At 41.2% G+C, this 20,005-nt stretch overlaps 1 protein-coding gene across 1 annotated transcript in view; it reads left to right on the plus strand.

Annotated features, from left to right (window-relative positions):
- Positions 1 to 20,005, plus strand: part of igsf9ba (immunoglobulin superfamily, member 9Ba) — a 56,890-nt gene that overhangs the window by 16,940 nt on the left and 19,945 nt on the right. The window contains exons 3-6 of the mRNA XM_061073615.1: positions 4,603 to 4,749; positions 13,135 to 13,286; positions 16,703 to 16,820; positions 19,432 to 19,573. Coding sequence (XP_060929598.1) covers positions 4,603 to 4,749; positions 13,135 to 13,286; positions 16,703 to 16,820; positions 19,432 to 19,573 — 559 coding nt within the window. The remainder of the gene's footprint in view (positions 1 to 4,602; positions 4,750 to 13,134; positions 13,287 to 16,702; positions 16,821 to 19,431; positions 19,574 to 20,005) is intronic.

Raw genomic sequence — 20,005 nt, forward strand, 5'->3', positions numbered from 1 at the left:
AGGCGTGGTTTATGACCTGACTGCAGCCAGCCATTAGGGGGCGATCAGGACATTTTGGCATCACTTTTGGGAGCCGTCATTTTGTACATTTTGGTGAACAGCTTATATTTTTAGATTAGAAGATCGATAGCAGCATTAAATGTTCCTAGTAACAATAAATATGCGTTTTTCCCCCCATTCGTCACCGCATCTTACAACCTTCCAGTCTCTGTCTCCTGACCCAGACAGTGTGTCTGCGTCTGCCTTCGCTCACACTCCGTACAGCAGGAAATTGGTTCCTCTGATGTTGCCTCAGTGTCTGTGACAAGATGGCGAGCTGTTGGAAACGAGGTCAGAATTATCCCTCTCTGTTCGCACCTCTTTACCGAGCACAAAACCCCCGCCTGACCCGGCAATACACTGTGAAATACAGGCAAAGCACGGCTTGTCTAAAAAGCTGGAGCGTTCCTCTTCCTAGTGGCAGCGTCATGTGGACATGACAGATTTCTCTGTATTTAAAAATAGGGATCTAGTGTGAATAATATTGAATTTGCTGAAATTCCTCCCCTGTGGGCTGTTTCCTCACAAGGTCATCGCTGCAGAGGAGCCTAATGGCAGTGACTCACCGTCTGGGGAACCCTCCTTTTTGGTTTTGTAGTGGCCGCTGTAGATTCTGGCGCTGCTGGAGCGTTTCATTGTTTACTTTAACCTCCTGACTAACAGCAGGGAACAGGCGACCGGCACTTTTCAAACGGCATTGCACTCCTCTGTGCTCAGTGGGGCGCGAGCGGTGGGCCGCTGCCGTTGGCCGTCAGGTCCACCGTTGAGGAATTACCAGTGAACAGATGCGCCACAAATATGGTCAGTCTCATTACAGAAATTAAAGTGTGTTCCCGGGGATTGCATGTGCATGGTGACAGTGTGATAATGACACCGGACTGTGGCTTATGAAATGCTCTTTAAGGAGCTTAATAGATCCATAATACGTCATTTTGGCTGTTCCCAAGAACTGTTAACACTCAATATGAAAACAGTTGAAGGATAAAGTAATTGTGCTGTTATACAATCACACAGTGACTCCCACAGTAAAAGCAGATTTACCATGAATATTCTATTTATATGTAGGTGCAGAAGCTTTTTAATTCCATTCATATTAAATCAATCCACTTACAGGGTTAGTTTGACTGAGTCAGTGACGATTGTTTGGTTTCAAGTCCCACTAATTGTTAAGAAGGCTACAGTTTAATATTTAACTCAAATGTTAGAGGAAACATTTGTGTATTTCCCTGTCTAATTCACCGCTAAATGAGAAATGGTGCACGCCGTCTCTCCTCTCAGACTGAAATCTATCCGGGATCGTTTTGCCAGTTTATCCTGCGGCTATATGGAAATTACAACATTTAAAAACATCTATTTTGGTGCCCTACTCAGGCAAAAGCGCGCTCAATAATTCAGACGTGCAGTTTGTGAAATTTTAGTGTCAGTTTCTCCCGCTCTGGGACATGCTGTTGGAAATCATAGCGTACGCAGTGAGTATTTTTATCCCGATCTGAGACACTTTTCCTACTTGCACTCAGGAGGATGTTGGGTATTGTTGTAAAATGCCACGTCTTCACACCCTCTGCTCTGGCGAGAGCTGCAGCCCAGGGCTTTGTGTTCTCAGGTTGTCCTTCCATTCGCTGCTCTGTCCCTCTCGTGTGAACGTGATATCTCAAGAGTGTCATGAAGGGATTTCTTCAGATTTTGTATAAAGGTTCGCTCGGACTCGAGTGATTCGATTTTGGTGGCCATAGATCAAAGGTCAATGTTGTTGGGGTTTCATAACACACTTGATGCCTCTTGAACATTATTTTTCTCAAGATTGCTTTTGAAGAATTACCTCAAATTTGGCACAAACGTTTAGTTGGACTCCAGGTGATTAATATTTGGAGATCAAAACTGGATGCTGATAACCTTGATTTAAAGTGCACTTTATTAAGCTGTCCATTATGTATTTACTTTTTCCATGAGGGTTGCGAGGGCAGCCAATCACAGCTGACATTGGACTGGAGAGGCGGGGTACACCCTGGATAGGTCCCCAGGAAAATCCCAGGGCCAACATTAATTAACCAATCAAATTCCTATTAAAGAATCATACTATTCTTGCTTAGCTATGCCTCATATTTTTATAAATTCGAAATTTGCAATGTAAAGTAATGGGGCGAAAATATGATTAAAAAGTGTCTGAAATCTAAATTTAATGCTCACTATACTAGAGTACAGTCAATTATTAGGGAATAATTGGCCTGTGACCAAGTTTCTGTAAAGACAAGGCAAAAATGTCTTGTCCCACAGGATGAAAAAGTTTAGAAAAAGTTTAACTGTTATACATTTTAATTAGCCTTAGTGTTATTTTCAGTGGTGCTACTCTTGAATATTTTTTCCTCTTCTAATCGTGGCTCTTTGGCATTTAAAGTTGCAGCGGCGCACCGTGTCTGCCAACTCTGTCACTTTGGCTCTTTAGTTTTTCCTTTGCGAAGCTTTCCCGTCCTGACAAAGCCTTTGATGTCATCTGAACAAGGTGTTAGCTCGTCTGTTTTCACACTTGACAGAACCCTGTACTGTGTAAGTGGTGTATGCCCGGGGGAGCGGTCCTGACGTGGATACAGTGCCGTTAACTCCGTTTACAGCTGCACCTTCTCGCTTCTTGACAAATGGGAGGCTGATCCCTCCCCTTCACGCCGCCACCCGCCCCACTCAGCACTTCAATGCCCAGGCAAGAATAGACCCGACTTTTTACAGACAAGCTCCCTTTTTACCGCAAGACTGCAGTCCCCACTCCCCTCGCGCTTCCTCTCTGCTGCATTGATTTCCTGCTAACAAAAAAACATCAGTGTTCTTACCCCAACTATGGCAGCACTCCCAGGGTCGGGGTATCTATCCCTCGCCTTTATATACAGTGCTGCTGGGGCAACTCAGCCCAACCTGAGCATCAATATATTTGCCTGACATTCAGTCTGAAGTAACAGAAAGCAGCGCTTACAGTACATCTACACATCAAAGTTGGGGGAAAATGCTTCATTCGAGAACACTCGTCAGACGGAGCAGAAGCGAGTGTTTTAGTCTGTCGGGCTGTCAGAGGCAGCCATGTGAGCAGCGGGCTGCAGGCTTGAAGACAGACAGCTTAGCAGCTGAAGATTTCACCAGGCCTGGTTTCCAGAACTTCTCTCTTCCCTGGTGATTTCCTCCTTTTAGAATTCCAATTTATCCTCAGCCTTGAAGAAGAAAGAGGCGTGGATGGAGAAGTTTTATAAGAAATGGAGGATTTTTTTTCTGAAGGAGAGTTCTGGTCCCTCTCCACGAGCTCACTGAACTTTTTAAATACTGATGAAGGTGTGTGGCTCGCAGGTAAATATTAACACTTTGAGCCAGATTCTTGCTCATTTGAGGTGAAACATTAATAAAGTTAGTCAAACTGTTTATTCACCAAGCTACAGCCGGCAGCTGGTTACTTTAACTTGTTAAAATGAGTAGAAACAAGGGGAAACAGCCAGTCTTGCTCTGTCCAAAGAAAACCAAACCCTCCAACCAGCATCTCTGAAGCTGACTAACTATCACAATATACGTTGATTATTTAATTAAACAAAAACGTTTATAAACGACAAGCTGCAGTTCAACAAAAAAAAAGGTTTGTTTTTATATTTTGGGAAATTTGCTTATTGAAGCTAAGAAGAGATATTCTGTTTTTGTTTTTTTTCTTTCCTCTAATGTGTCTGTAAAGTTAAAAAGACCAAGACCACAATGAGAGCTCATGTCATGTGACAACACAACACCTCATACGTGTGAGCTGAAGGGCATCTTGCAAATTACGTATGCTTAGCAGCTAGCTAGCGACGAGTCTGTCACCATTTGAGATTTATCTTGAGTCTGTATAGTGTTGGAAATCCATTTGAGTTATCTCCAACAGTCAGGTTGATTGAAGGCTCTGAAGATATGAATTTAAGTGTTGGGGATTCTTCTTCTCTGGTAGAGACTTGAGCGAGTCAGCGAGTCGTCCCCCTGCCTTCCATTACTGTGCTTAGACAAACTGCAGAAGGCTTTTCTCCCTGAACAGGAATAAGTTGGTAGAAACAATTTGTTTGTCACACTCGACTTGAACTTTCCGCCTTGGGCTTGTGCTTATTTTAATAACTACTAGTTCAAAGTCTGAGTTCATGGAGTCTTTTCAGAGAGAGGGAAAGACATGGCGCTTTACATTACGTTGAGCGTAATCCTTATACAAACAATTCTCAGTGAAAGAATATAGTGTACGGTCTTTAAACCACTTTATTGGCCAAATAATTATTTAGAATTTCGGGATCCTGTTTAAAAATACTACACCTTCATTTATGGGTTACTGTTGAAACAAATGTGTTTCATGCTGCAAGAAAAGAGAAAGGCTGAAGTGGACCACTTAGCCCCCATCTGCTCTAATGGATCTCTGTGGTGACCAGCAGAGCTACAAGGTGTGAGTTCAAATGGAGGAGCCGACCATCGCTGAGAAAAGAGCATTTGTCTTGAGAAAAATCAGAAAAAACGCTAAATATATATGTTCTGTAGATTTGGTCCCATTGTCATTATTTTTCTCTTTCCCTTCATGTGCAGGTAGAGCCTCTCTGCACGGGAAGGCCTCCCTGCAGATCGACCCAGTGCGCTCTGACGACCAGGGCTGGTACGAGTGCAGGGTCCTGATGCTGGAGCAACAGTACGACACCTTCCACAACGGCAGCTGGGTGCACCTCACAGTCAATGGTGAGTCACTCGATCATACAGGCTGTGCTCTGACCTGGGAATATGTGTGTGTGTGGGTGTAAATGGAAAAAAAGAGCGAAATAAAAAAGAACCTGCGTCACATATTTAAGCTCCATATGTAATAATCTGGTGTTTGTTCAAACTGGTCTGATGATAATCATATGTTCAGCCCTTCGATAAAGAGCTTTCAGTGCTGCACACATCAGTGGATTTCAGTTTTTACAGTACGCTTGATTTCTTGCACTTTTGCCCTCGGCCAAGGACGAAGTGCTTTCACTGAAATTTTGTGGAGGTCTGGGTTAAGACCCAAGTAAGAAACCGTAGCTTTTTTTTGGTGTGGATCTGGGTCAGGGTGTAGATCCAGGATTTGTTATTTTCACTTTCTTTAAAAGTTTCAGAGAGTGTTTTCCAACATTTTGCTTGATTTCTCAGAGAATAATTTATGGATCTTGATGAAAAACCTGAGACGTGTTTAATGCCCTGTTATCTATGAGTATCTGATATATAATTTGGTGCAGATCCAAATGAAAATCTGCATCTTGCGGATTTACATGTGGATTCATAAGGGAAATGATGGCGGAGGAACGCACGCCACTTTGTGCCATTCTGATTTTATTTCTGCAACAGAAGTTCAGATTAACTACTTATTTTCATACTGGGATATTTTCCATGTCTGTTTCTCATCCTAACTTTGGTTCTAACTTAAATTATGACTGTGCTTTTTGTAGCTGTGATTAATTAGAACTGTGTATTCATATATTTGTCAACAAACATAACACTTTGGTAATTGTCAGCTAATGTTTAAACAAATATGCATGGCTTCATACTGTAGATATAATTTTTGACCGATTCTATATTTCCACTTGAACTCCCTTGTAATGTGTCATAATGCTTAAACATGCTGAAAAGGAAGACTTCATATTTATGTTTTAATAATTAGTGTAACATTTCCTTAAAGTGTAGTATTAAACCTCTAGAGCGGGAAGATTCAGTGATTCAGTTGATTCATTGATGCTGTTTCGGATCAGTGCCGCAGCTTCTTTTTCAATGAGTCCTCGGGTAAAACAGGATGAGAGTCTGGTTAGAGGAGAATTGATTGTGGCCTGTTTCCCTCGGCCGTTTGGCAGCGATCGTCTGTGATAGTCTGAGAGCGATCAAACTGATGACCGGGCGGAAAAAGAAAGGGGAAAAAACTGCACCTTTGCATTTCCCAGGAATGCCCCAGTGGCTCAGACGCTCCTGTGCAAAGTGTGACAGAGACAATGGAACCATTGTGTTGTAAATGTTTCCGCCCTGTGTCTGTTTCATGTAACGAATGCTTTTCAGACACATATTGTATTAAGCTTAATGCTTCGCTCCGTGCAGGTTTCCACGATGCAGCAGAGTAAATGCAGCAGGTCCATGTCCAGTAGTAATATGTTTAGTTTTGTGAAGCCATTTTATTCCATTTCTTAATTGCGTTGTCTGTTACATTTAACCAGAGTGTTGAAATATTTCCTTTAAAAAAAAAAGCTTCACAGGTCTCTAACTTCAGAAAGCTGTAATCCTCTGTGTTGTCAGAGAGAGAGAGAGAGAGAGAGAGAGAGAGAGAGAGAGAGAGAGAGAGAGAGAGAGAGAGAGAGAGAGGGAGAGAGAGACTTCAGGGAGCAAAGTGCTGTCAAGCTTGTTCACATGTATATTTTTGGTCTGTGAACTTATGAGCGCCGGCAAAAACTCATGCATATTCAATTTGATGCATATGTTTGACAATGGATGCGATTCCCATATTTGAATAATGATTACAAGGCGCTGTATGCAAAATACTGCGTAAGGAACCATTTATAAAGTCCATTGCAGCGCATAATCACTTTGGAATACAAAATGCTGATCTGTATAATATGGTTATTATCAATGCAGAACATTATGTTTTCCTTTGTGTGCTATTGTGTGTCGGGCTGTGTTAGTCGGTCACACTCTGCAAATTACTTGTGCACATTTGTTCTGCGTGTGGCGCATTACATCAACGTTGACATGTGAGCGTCTGGTGGTGTGTGTGTGGGTGTGTGTCTGTGTGTGTTCCTAAATAAGATCTCTGTCTGCTGGTTGAAGTTGTAGTCGGGGAGTGAATAGGTCGTACTCTGCGGCCAAGTGTCACCTGCACACTCTGGTGATTGGAGTTTGTGAGCGTCTGTGTGTGTGTGTGTGTCTGCGTCTGTGTGTGTGTGTATGAATGTCTTGTTGTGTAGGCATACTGCATCTCTGTAGCCCGCCTCATCAGTATTCTCTCTTAACTCCAACTGCTCGCTCCCTCCCTCCTCTGCTGCTCTCGCTCCTGTCAGGCCTTTCATCAGACACAGAGCTCTTCGGGCTGGAGCAGAACTAATAATATCCCTGAGTGTCATGTATGTATTTGGCATTTTTAATGATGACCTCATGTATTTAACGCGTGCAGCGGAAGAGCCTCAGCACCGGCAGTGCTGCGGCTCGTACTTTAACAAAGATGTAGTTTTTTCTCGGGTGCGTTATTTGAATAAAAGACAGACGTTTGTGGAAATATCAATAGCAGCAGTTGTTTTAAGCGTCTAGACGCCGAGCAGGGGAATTCATATATGAGACTTTATGCTACTGTCGTCCTCTAAATGGCTGCCTGTGAGGGAAGCAGGTGCCATCTTCGTCTGGCCTGCACTCAGACACCGAAGGCACCCATTTCCTTTGGCCATTGGTATTTGCACACACTCCTCCTTTGAGTTCCTGTTTGCTGGCCTTCACTTCCTGCCAAGTGGACAGGGAATTCATGCCCACTCAGTGGCAGGTGTCAGATGGCAAGGCCTTGTGCCCGAAAAAGACACTAAGGCTACTCTCTCTCCCTCTCTCTCTCTCTCTCTCTCCCCTCCATCCCTCCATCTCTTCCTCTCCTCCTCTCCTCTCGTCTCCCCTGTCCTTCCTTCTCCTCTTTACTCTTCAAGCATCAGCAGCCTTTTCAGAGATCAAGAACTATAAACACCACACAGCAGCATTAACCATCTACGCCGAGACATAAAAGATTAGAGCCTGCCTCTGTGTCACTGGGTTACTGATGGTCTGGCATTTAGGTCCCATTTGGTTGACCCAGTTGGGGCTCAAATGTCAGCTTGTTTGTCCGGCAGCTCTGTATATTCCTCACTAATGGGCCCGATGTGGCCACAAGTGGAGCCCTCAGGACCACAGGGGACCCTATGGTGCAGATTTAAATAATGCTCACATAGAATGAAATCCTATCCCATTAGGACAAATGTGTGGCCTACTTAGGCCAATCGGCAACGTTTTTATAGTAAATCGACAGCCTTAATATATAGTTTCAAGTCTGATTCAACACAACAAGGGTCGTTATTTGTTCTGTTTTTAAACCTGACACTGATGTCACGGTGCACAGATGCATCCTGAGGTATAATTCTGTAGGTCCGGATTTAACGTGAAAATCTACTATTTTGTTTATTTAGAGATTTTAACTTTTCAATAGCAGTGGTGGTGATGATTTTTCGTATTATCATTTTTTTCTAAAAAAATCATTCAGTCAATTAATCTAAAAAAATCATCAGAAGATAAACCCATCAGGAAAATAATTATTCTTTTTGCGATCTCATATTAATAGATAGAGATCAACAGTTGTATGTGTCATTGCCTGAGTAATAATAATTACATGTTATAGAATAATAGTTACAGGGGACTTTTTATCTCTGTTGAGTACTTTGAGCTTTTGATATGTGTGGTACAATTTTGCTGATTATAATTACTTTGACCTGAGTAAGATTGTCAATGCAATTTAATTAGAATTTAATTTAATTTGAAAGGAATATTTTCACAGTCTTGTAGTGCTGCTGAATACTGAAGACAGACCTTGACCTTCACTAAGTGACGATGACCTAAAGAATTCATAGTCCATTAGGGCTGCAACTAACGACTATTCTGATAGTCGATTAGTCACCGATTATTGAAACGATTAATCGACTAATCGGATCATGAATGACACAAATTCTCAATAGCTATTATTTAGCAAGCAGCTTTTATATTTAGCTTGAGGTTGTTCAAGGCATGTGATGACTGAAAATAAAGACAATAAAGATTGATACTTCATTATAAAAAATGACTTTTAATAAACTTTGCTGCATATAAGGGTACTGTTGACACAAAAGCAAAGAAAAATCAAGTTTTTGTCCATTTAAAACCAAGGACAGGCAAAGTGCTAATAAAAAATATTAATTTAAATTTAAGTTTCCCTTTTTACTGTGAACCAAGAACAGGCCAAGTGCTGGTACTAAAAATAAATTAAAAATCAAGTATCCATTTTTCGTGTTAACAAAAAAGGACAGGGAAAATAACATTAATAAAAACATCAACAAACGAAACTACAGTCTTCTTCAGACCAAATCATTTTGATTAAAACAAGACGTTTGTCAGGCAATAGGATAACATTTTCGCTTTTAAACTCGTTAATAAAAAGTTTAAAACATATTTTTGTAATGGATGCTAGAATCCTGCGCGCAGGTTTATACATTTATATATAACATGTGACAGAGGCGAGTCCGCATCGTCTCCGTTACGATGTCACACGTGCCTCCTCCTCACATGCGCGTGTCCTGCTTCCATGGAGAGCAGGTCCGCTGTGCAGATACTGCAGGTAGTTTTTCTCGGGCCATGTTAAGAGTGAAGTTCTCCCGAACTTTTTACTTCCTGGTGCGCGACTGCGCACGGCAGCGGACGCCGACATTGGTCCATGTTTCGTCGCTATTGCACATGCGCGACTTTCAGAGATAGGAAGGGAGCGAGATGGCTCACTCCTCAGGTACTTCCATTAGCACCTCCGGTAAAACGCCGTTTAGTTCCGCTGCGCGGCACGAGAAACACGCGCTATGACGTCACCAACGAATCATCGACGGGTAAATTCGTCGGCGACTATTTTGGTCATCGATTTTTGTCGACGACGTCGACTAATCGTTGCACCCCTATAGTCCATAAAGTGGAGCAGTGAAGTTAATCTGCAATTTGTGATAAGTCAGCATCCAACATGTCTTCATATCTGTTGACCAAGTCACGACAAGAATCTGTATTCTCCCGGCGTGACCTAAAGACAACAATATGACGTAGCCTGATCCTGCCATAAAAGAAAGAGGGGATGGTAGTACTGTGGGTATTCTGACATTTGAAGAGGAAGGAAGGTCTCCTGTGTGCCTCCTTCATCTTTTGTAAGAAGTTACACTGAAATGTTTGAGGCTGATGATGAGAAATCAATGAAAATGTGTCCTATATGTAGCTGCCCTCTCTCAGGAGCACAGACAAGAAAACAACGACAGAGTAAAGGGATGAAATAAAGCAGCAGCTCTCGAGTTGTTGAGTAAATAACAGCGATGTAAAGCTGAGGTGCTGTGTGGTCCAGGGAGAGGAGCGGCATCTTCAAGCATCTCTTAATGCATATAATGGATTAAGAGTTGCAGTAAGTAGGGCGACAATTTGATGCTCAGCATACTTTATTTTTTTTGTGGAGCAACTCCCAGGTTTCCCAGCGACAGAGATACTTCTTCTGTGATGAGCTGCACCCGACGAAGTGAGACAACTCCCAGGTCGACCAATGTACCTGCAGCCGTCAACCGCCATGTGTGCGCGCCACCTACTTCCTGTCAGCTGATGCTTAATCCCTGCAGCAAAGTCTAAATTAGCATTAGAATTAACAACGGCACTTAAGTTGTGCAGATTGTCTAGAAAAAGCAGTGGTGGAAAAGTACTCGACAGTACTTAGGTGTAACATAAGTATTTCTATTTTCTGCTGCTTTGTTATCGTTTTACTCCGCACTATATTTATTTGAAATTGTATAGAGACATTTCATTTTATGCTTAATAATAAATAAATAATAAATCATAATTTTAGTCAGATAAAGACTTTAAAATCATAGGCTACACAGCATTAAATAAAGTAACTAAACTGAGCCCAGCTTCAACATTTAAATTCTAATGCAACATTTGAAAATGATAATTCCTTTGCATTGTATTAATTATCTTAAATCTATTTCTGTATTTTTGCATAATGGGCACTATTATTTATTTATTTTTTTCTCCATACACATTACTAGTACTGTTGTGTCAGTGTGTAAACAGCATTTAACTGGTGTAGCTAAATGTATCTTTCTTATATACTGATAGGATGTTTAGTTCAGTGGTCAAGTCCCGTCCAGAGGATTGTAAAATGCTTCTGAGGAAACACGAGTTGATTAATGGGAGAGAAAAATAAAAAAAACGACACGAATGTTTATTTTTAAATGAGATGAAATATGTAATATGTTTTACAAATCTTTGCTTTACTTACATATGACAAACATATATTTAAAAAGGTCTGTGAAGATTCTCAGTCATCCAGGTCATGTTTGTTTAAGAAAGGTTGAATCAAGGGCGACTCGGTCACAGATACTTGAAGACGATTCACCTCTCGACCAAGAGGCTTCTTCAGTCGCCTGAAGAGGCTGCTTCAGATAAAGAGAGAGGTGAAACATTTTCAATCATCTACAGCCACGTCCAGTCGCCCTTGAATCGTCCTGTCTTGGGTTTATTTTAGAAATATTGGATAATTTTACCTTTTTGAGCCTCAAAAAGATATTTATATGAACCCATGTGAGAAGTGTAGAAGGAAAATGCTGCAACCCACAGACATCTGAAATATCACAACTAGACACTGATATTTTGTAATTTCGGTAACAATTGGTTAATTCTGAAAAAACTTAACACATTTGTTAATCAAAATGTAAAAAAAAAAACTTGAAGTCTAGTGGCTTAGTAAAAATTACAATATTCAATTCTGAATTGTTGTGTCCAAGTAGCAGAAAAAACTGTACTTAAAGGAAGTGCCTGAGTAAATATATGCAGCTCAGACATATATATATATATATCTTCGGATAAAAGCATAAACATAAAGTGAGACATTTGCACTACGTTGCCTCCTAATAAGTCAAATGAAGCATCGTGATCTGTTGACTGTGACCATTGACCCATCAAATATGTCGTTGAGAGGTACATAAACCAGTCATGCATTTTATTAGGCTCTCCATTAACGTAATGTATCATATAATGTAATGAGTGGGGGGTGCAGTGAGGACAGGCAGATGTCTAAATGTGCTAATTGGACGATTTGATGACTCCGTACCAGGTGTTTGTGTGCAGCCACCGCGCTCCCAGCAACGAGCAGTGACCCACTTGTATAGCGGCACCTTCTTTTCTCTTTAACTAAACACGGTGCCACTATTTATAATCAAACCATAATGTTGAGACAGCAGCCGGCTGAGGAACCTGCAGCTTGTTTGCCTGCAGGAGGAGATGAAGAGCTCCCCCGAGGCCGTCGGCGGAGCTCAGAAACCTCAGGTGGAGACTGAGCAATGCCGCTAAGTGGCCTTGTTAGGGTTTGAAGAATAAATGGCAGATCGTCACCATCCACTGTCCAGCCGGGACACAAAACTGTGGGAGCAACACATCTGATCTACTTTTTTGCAAGCACCATTGTTTCTATCCAGTTAAGCTGGGCCTACACTGAGCGGGGGTGGACCAGGTTTCTGAGACGCACGCCTCAATATGGACTGAAATTAGAACTCTGGTGTCACGACTGGCTTTTGGATGGTGGGATGATTTTCTGAAATGTTGGTCGGCCACCTTGAGAAGGTTATAATGTTCAGTTTACTTAATGATCATATAGAAGGATCTATCTTGTAAAGTATCTTGAACAAGGTCTGAATTTGGTGATATAAATAGTTGGGACAAAATATTGAACACAGATTGGCAGCACCACAGACTACACACCTCCAAATGAGCCATACAGTTGAATCAACACCTTTGCAAAAAAAAAATTCTATACATTATTTATGCAAGTTGTTTTGTCGACTGCACTATGAGTTGCACTTTATTAGTTGTACATTGTCCTCTATGTTGTTTTGATCTAAGTAATACGTCAAATGTACTATCACGTCTACAGTCATGCTAGCACGCTCACAATAATATATATAAAACAATAATATTTACCATGTTTACCACCTGATTTCAGAATGGTAGTTTGCTATTGTGGTTGCCAATAAAGAAAACTTGAGGATGCTGGGAAAGTATTGGACGAATTCAAGTTTTCCCCTCATGGTGGCACTAGATTAAAGTTGCAGAATCATCAATGTCATTAGGATTTATCACCTTGAATGTTGAAAATGTAATGGTCAGGTTGTTGGGATATTTCTGTCTGGACCAAAATTGTGAACATTGAATGTACAGCAAAAAATCCATAATAGTCTGAAATCTGAAACTCTTTAACACATTTAAATGCAACTGATTATTATTGTTTCTGTTTAATATTCATAAACTTTTATCAAGGTACTGACAACTTATCCTTTTTCCTTTTCTCCACAGCCCCGCCTTCATTTACAGCGACGCCGCCCCAGTATGTGGAGGCGAAGGAAGGGGGGAGCACTCTGCTCAGCTGCTCTGCCCAGGGAAACCCAAAACCAATAATCAGCTGGCTTAGGGAGGGGGAGGAGCTCGCAACCGACGCAAAATACTCAGTAAGACCAAAACAATGGCCATAATTCCGATTTATGATTGTGTGCAAAAATAGACACAGGGCTTGTGCACAGATGGTGTCGTCCAGTGAGTCCATCTGTGCTCAAAGTATGTAATGGACTGTATCTCACTCAGGCAAATGTCCAGTTATCATGTTGCTGTGCTGCAGAAATATCCAGTGTTTGTCAATAGATGCTATAGTCTTAAAAATGCTTGTCATAGATGATGATGAGTTGTAGAATATATGTTCACATACAAGGATAAATGGTGATATTTGAGAAATAATGTGTTTTTAACCTGCAAGAATTTCAATGTTGCAGACTTGTGGACTTTACTGTCACTCAGCTTCCTCCTGTTTCTCTATGATCTGTTCCCTTAAATGTAAAAGTACAGGTTGAATGACTTTAACAATTTTACTACTGGAAGCACACCTTATGTCTCTTTGTCGTCTGGTGATGTCTGATTTTTATTCCTGTGCATAAACTCACATACGTAGACAGCCTGATGTCATGAGAAGATATTTCTGCTGCAGCCTCTGTTTGAAAGCAGGGAGACGTCCCAGCTTCATAAACCATCGACAATAAACATCCGTTTTTTACGGTGTGAGTCGCACGGAATCACACACTCCTCACGTCGTTCCAGCAGCGATGACTAAGACTCACCGATCACTTCGATAGATGCACCGCAGCCACGGGCCTTCACATCTTGAGACAAAAAGTGCAAATGTCCCTTTTTCTTAGAGTTTGCTCAATCTACTATCACGAGCACTCTCTCCTCCTACACGTGGAGCTGACGACTGAATGCAACACCCTCCTACCTGGGGGTCGAGTTGTCAGTCAATCACGGAAGAGAAAGAAATCAGACGTATGTAGGTGAGGGAGCTGGAGGTGAAATCACAGCAGCTCATTACAAAAAAGACCCAGAATCTCTTCTTTAATCATAACAGGTTGTTCATTCTAGTATAAGAGCATTAAAGAGCGTCTCTCAGGCAGCTTGTAATTTCTTTTGAAAGGTGGGACTTTTTAAAAGGTGGACGCCTCCTTCCTTTCCCACATGCCTCCACATTGGACTATGTCACTGATATGGCAGACTGCTGCAGGCGCTATCGAGTCTTAGCAGCTGCCTGTGTGATACAGTGAACAGGAAGTGACAGGATCATACGCGAGTGTCTGTTAACGGAATCTTCCCCCGGTTTTTCCTTTTAATTTTCCCTTTTCCCTCCTCTGGTATCTCTGCCTCCGTCTTCCCCTCAGTAAATGATTAGACAACATTCTGATGCATTATTAATCCCCCAGCATCAATATTGCATTAGCGCTAATATAAATGTTACATTAAAGATGAAAATCGGTGCGAGCCAAATGCCACGCTTCCCTAGCTTCATCGTGAGGTTCTGAAAAAATATTTAGAAAAGCAGCTCAGTTTTTTTTCCTTCTGTTTACCAGACATCAAACCTGGGAAAGCTCCTTCATGTGGAGAGACGAGGGGTGAGAGTGTGTGTGAGTTTATTTGCTCACCAGCATGCTCAGATCCATGGAGACGTCGGGGAGAAAAGGGGGAATGTGACAGACAGGGTTAGAGAGGAGGAGGAGAAGGAGGAGGAGGAGTGCTCATCCTCCTCCCCTCTTCACGTCGTTATGCAGAGCAGCAGCTACAAAACAGCGATATTAAATAAAACGGTTGTGCTGGAGAGGACAAAAAGGAGGAGGGGAGATGATGAGGGTTCTTCTCCAAAGTGCAAATCACAGACACACACACACGCACAAAAAAGAGCAAGCAGGAAAACGACAGAAAGCTCCTGCTGTTTCAGAAGCGCCTGTCGGTCTCTGTGGATGTGTCACAGAGATTGAGATTCTGCTTTCATCTCATATCCCACCACGCCTATTCGGCTCCTGTCCCGTTTTCCTCATCTGCTGCAGATTTCCTCCTTTTCTTTTAATCTTCTCTCCTTCACCTTGGATCAGGTTCAACCATAGCCCGGCGTGAGACCTGTGAGACCCCCGGAGATCAAATTCACGCAAATGACAAAAAACACATTTACACTTCTACATCTAAGAATTTCGGTACAAAGAGTCAACAGAAATCCATGAGAAAATGCCAAACGATGACATTTATTTTGACATGTATCATGATTATATTTGATTTATCGCAACGACTTGCCTCAAATGACTGATCAGTAAAAGTTACAGGTACATGAAGGAGGATGCCAAGGAACAGACAATGTGCCAAATCAGCCCAAGTGTGATTAAAATAATGATAATTTTAATCAATTTCTTATTGATTTAACCTCGTCCAACTTTTGAATCAATGCAAGCGGCTGTCCAAGCCTCCAACTGACACTTCGGGACACGTCAGTGTTTGGTTTACACCTCAAGCTCTCAGCCTCCCACACGTCCTGTGTACCGCAGCAGTGATACACAAAGTGTTATCTTGTGATAGACAATGTGAGTGAAGATGATAAAGTTTGCCAAAAGCTGTAAAACACTTGAGGGACAGATGAATAGGAATGATTCTGCAGGCGAAGCAGATTCTCCCTCTACTGCATGAATGGACAGACTACAGCTGTGTGGGACTTGAATGGACAGAGCCTCCTGCAAACCTGTTGCATAATTTATGAGGGTGTTTCTATTAGCTTTGGTTAATGTGTTTCCTCACCACTTATTGGTTCTCATCAGAGCCTGGACGCAGGCGCTCAGCAACCCGGAGTTTGACGTTTCCACGGTTACCACATGCAGGAATCAGACCTGGAGTTGATTCAAATGTGACAAATTCTTGATTTTTAAATGTCTGATTTGTTTTTTTGCAAGATTGGACTCTCAATTCAAAACTTGCTTCAATCTATATTTTAATTTTAATATTTGTATTTCTATTCTGCTACTATTGTCAACTACATTGTAAACATTTAAAGCGTCGATTAATTAATTTGTTTATCAACAAAAATGTATCTGCAACTATTTTGATAACTAATTAACGCATAGTTGTTTCCCTAATATGGTTTGCTTATTTGGACGAAACAAACAATAAGGAAGCATTTTTTTTATTTTTTTTAAAACAAATAATTCAATGATTAGTTACATAAATGTAATTTACCTGAACCAACACGTAAAATCGATAGATTACTTTTTCCACGCTTCCCACATTAACTTTTGATATTACTACCAGAATATTTTACTTTTACTATGTGTAACTTTTTGCTACAACTACATTACCAACGTTACCATAACAGCCGTCTACTTGCTAGTTTACCAAAAAGAAATCAGTAATTTTCTGTCAATTAATGATTAGTCCACAAATTGTCAAAGCTCTAATCTGATCACTCACCTGCACCACTGTCATTTACCACCTGGAACACGCGATGCAGCACATGTGTTTATAACTTTATCTTCGTGTTGATCAGTGTCTCCTGCACATGTGACCACAGGTGCACGATGGCAGTCTGAACATCCTCGGCATCACCAGAGATGACAGAGGGGCGTACACGTGCCGGGCCTACAGTGACCAGGGAGAAGTGCTCCACACCACCCGACTGCTGGTTCAAGGTACTGGATCCATCCCATGAGCGCTGTGCTACACAAGGCCTCCACAAAGCAACAAGCTAAGCACTGTTCATACATGGATGACCATATCTACAAATATGTAGAAGCGGGTTTCCCACAGACTACCTGCAGCCTTGTATTGCATTTTCACCACTTAACTTCCATTATTTATACTTGAAGGCATTTACGGAGGTATCATCAGAAAGCAGAGCCATGTAAGTCAGCGGTGTAGCCTACTGATGCATGTAACACACCTTGTGGGTCTGTATCAGTCAGTCAATAGCTCAGTCTGGGGGCCTCGGCTCTTGTGCACAGCCATGTGTGTACAACAGGATCTGTCTGCGAGCACGTCACTGTCTCTCTCCGGTCCATTAACTAGGCTCTCTGCTAGACACAGATTAGATAGATGGTTGTGATAGCAGCCCTCAGCTCTCTCCGTCTCCTGATGGAGCAGGACAACGCGGAGTATTTAACAAGCTGCACAGCGTCTGGCTCTGACGGCAGAGGTGTTGTATTTTAATCCTTGACTTCTGTAGGTGGAAACAGAGCAAAGGAATTCTCTTTGTTTCCACTGGAGTGAATGTGTATGTGGACACACGCTGCAGATATGCATTTAAACACCATGGAGAAAGTAAAGAGTGTAACCAGTGGTGCATGTGATGAAAGTGCCTCCATCATATGAAAACCGGATTATGCTCCTTGTCTGTTCTGCTCCCTTTTAAAAAAAATAGTTTTATATATACATAAAAGAAAATATGATTAAACTCAAGAAAAATGTAGGAATCATTAGCAATTTTTTTTAGCTGAATGCAGCAGTAGGAATTAAAAGGTTAGTGAGACGACATTACATGTTTGTCTACTGCAATACTTTATGTAAAAAAACAGACATCTTTTCTCTCACATGTTTTACTATAAAGTTATTTTATTTATTATTTTTATTGTAATATTTCATGCTCATTCTCAAAAGATCGGATAACAACCATGACTTTTGTCCTAAAACAAAAGTACATTGTCACAAACCGGCTTTTTAAGAAAGTATAATGTGTTTACATGCACTGGAAAGCAGAGAGCAGATAAAATATTGCATTTGACACTAATGTTGATGTTTGAATATTAGGCTCTGCATTTACCTCATTAACCTCTGTCATATTAAATCAGCGTAATATCAGCATTAAACATGCTTCACCACTGACTGCACACAGTTTTACCTTTGACCTCATAAATTCTCCTGATTATTTACACTTGAGTAACACAATAGAAATGCAAAGTGTCGCAGTGAAACTAAAACGTTTTTCCTGATGCTGACTTTCGTTGGATATTGGCATGAAAAGTGCTGTGAGGAAAAGAAAGAAAGAAGAAGGAAGATGTGATTAGGACTCGTACCCAGAGCAATAACACGCAGATTTCTTTGGAGTCAGGATTCTCACTGCAGTGATCTGTTTTTAATTGTTATGTGAGACACCCGCACGGTGCAGTCAGCAGTCCCATCTCATGTTCTGTGTAAAGCCGCGCACGCTGAGAGGAAAATAACCAGGAGGCTTGTATCTGGGCCCACTCATAAAAGACAGCTTACCTTTCATGGCTTCTGCTGTTTTATTGAGAGTTAAGAGCAAACCTGGAGCACCTCGGGGGATGAGGAGGTTACAATGTGAAGCACGCATAAGCTTCAACACTGACTACTGTTAAGGTTATGATAGCCGCCTGCTCGCTGCATTTTACATCACGTTGCTGTGATAGATTGTAAATAATACATAGCGTGCACACGTTCTCACTCAGAATAAAAGTTTCCATTCCCCAAGTGGAAGCAGTGAAGTCCTCAAGGTTTAATAGGATTTAATAATACTTCTCATCCCTTTAACTGGATCCTGTGCTTTGTCACAAGATCAGGTGAGATTACTGGTACTCAAAGTAATTGAGCCATTATCGGTACTTTGTGAATGGTAAGGCATGTTTATATGTATCATGTCTTTGGATGTGTTTTATATATATGACAAATACATATAAAGATATATATTGCAACAGTTCAAATCAATAAAATCCTGAACAGATGACAAAAAAACGGCAAAAAAAATAACTAAAAAAGAACCTCCTCCATATTATTATTTTGTTTTATTATGTGACCATTAGTTCATTCTTTAATATTTATATGTATTTATCTTTTTAATGTATTATTCTTATGTGACTTATAAATGTTATATGTAACTTAATGTATTGAGTTTGAGACATTGCTCTTCACCATAAAAAACATATTTTACTTCACTTTAGGCAAAAATGTAAATATTAATACAAATTTAAAGAGTAAAGTTTAATAAAAGATTAAAAATACTATTCAGCATTCATTCACTGTATAAACACCGTGTTTCTAAATGGATTTAAAACATGGTTTAAAGACCACTATATATGTAGTCAAGTGTTTATTAATTTAAACTATATTAAGTAGTGTTTATATAGTGCATACATGTTTATTATGTGGGATTAAACTGTAGCTACTGCCCAGACAAGTAAAGAAATGCAGAATAACCTTTTTAGTGTGATTATTACAGAGTAAAAACAGAAGGCTGAGCTGTTTCAAATAGACCTTAACCCTAAAATCCTTGTTTCTTGTTCCTCCTAGGGCCTCCATACATCGTGTCACCACCAGAAAACGTCACCGTCAACATATCCCAGAATGCACTCTTCACCTGCCAGGCGGAGGCGTATCCAGGCAACTTGACCTACACCTGGTTTTGGGAGGAGGATAACGTCTACTTCAAGAAGTAAAGTTATGATCAAATTCACTCCTGTGCAGTAGCTGCAGCGTCTATGTAGGGGAAACATGTTAGTTAAGCCGGTGAGTGAGGTTAAGACTTAGTGACCGCTTGCTTTAAGAATCGGTCATTGAAATAACCTCTGCACAGGCTGAACAAGACTTTTATCACAAAGCTTTTGTTATGCGACTTACATTGGGTTGCTGCGCCCTTTGCTGTACTTTGAGGATCTGTCAGAGGGTATTTGGTGTGTGTCTGTGTGTGTGTGCGTGTGCGTGCCCTGTCCTGCTGCGGCTCCAGGGGGCAGTAAGCGCAGGCCTGGCGGGGGTTAGTCTGGAGTGTGCCAGGCGAGTTAGTGCGCTCTGATGGCGATACCACATGACTCAGGCCTTGTGTCATGATTTGCCTCTCATGCAGTGATGATCTGAAGCGTAGCCAGGA

The sequence above is a fragment of the Limanda limanda genome, chromosome 6 (assembly GCF_963576545.1).
Source record: "Limanda limanda chromosome 6, fLimLim1.1, whole genome shotgun sequence".
NCBI lineage: Eukaryota > Metazoa > Chordata > Actinopteri > Pleuronectiformes > Pleuronectidae > Limanda > Limanda limanda.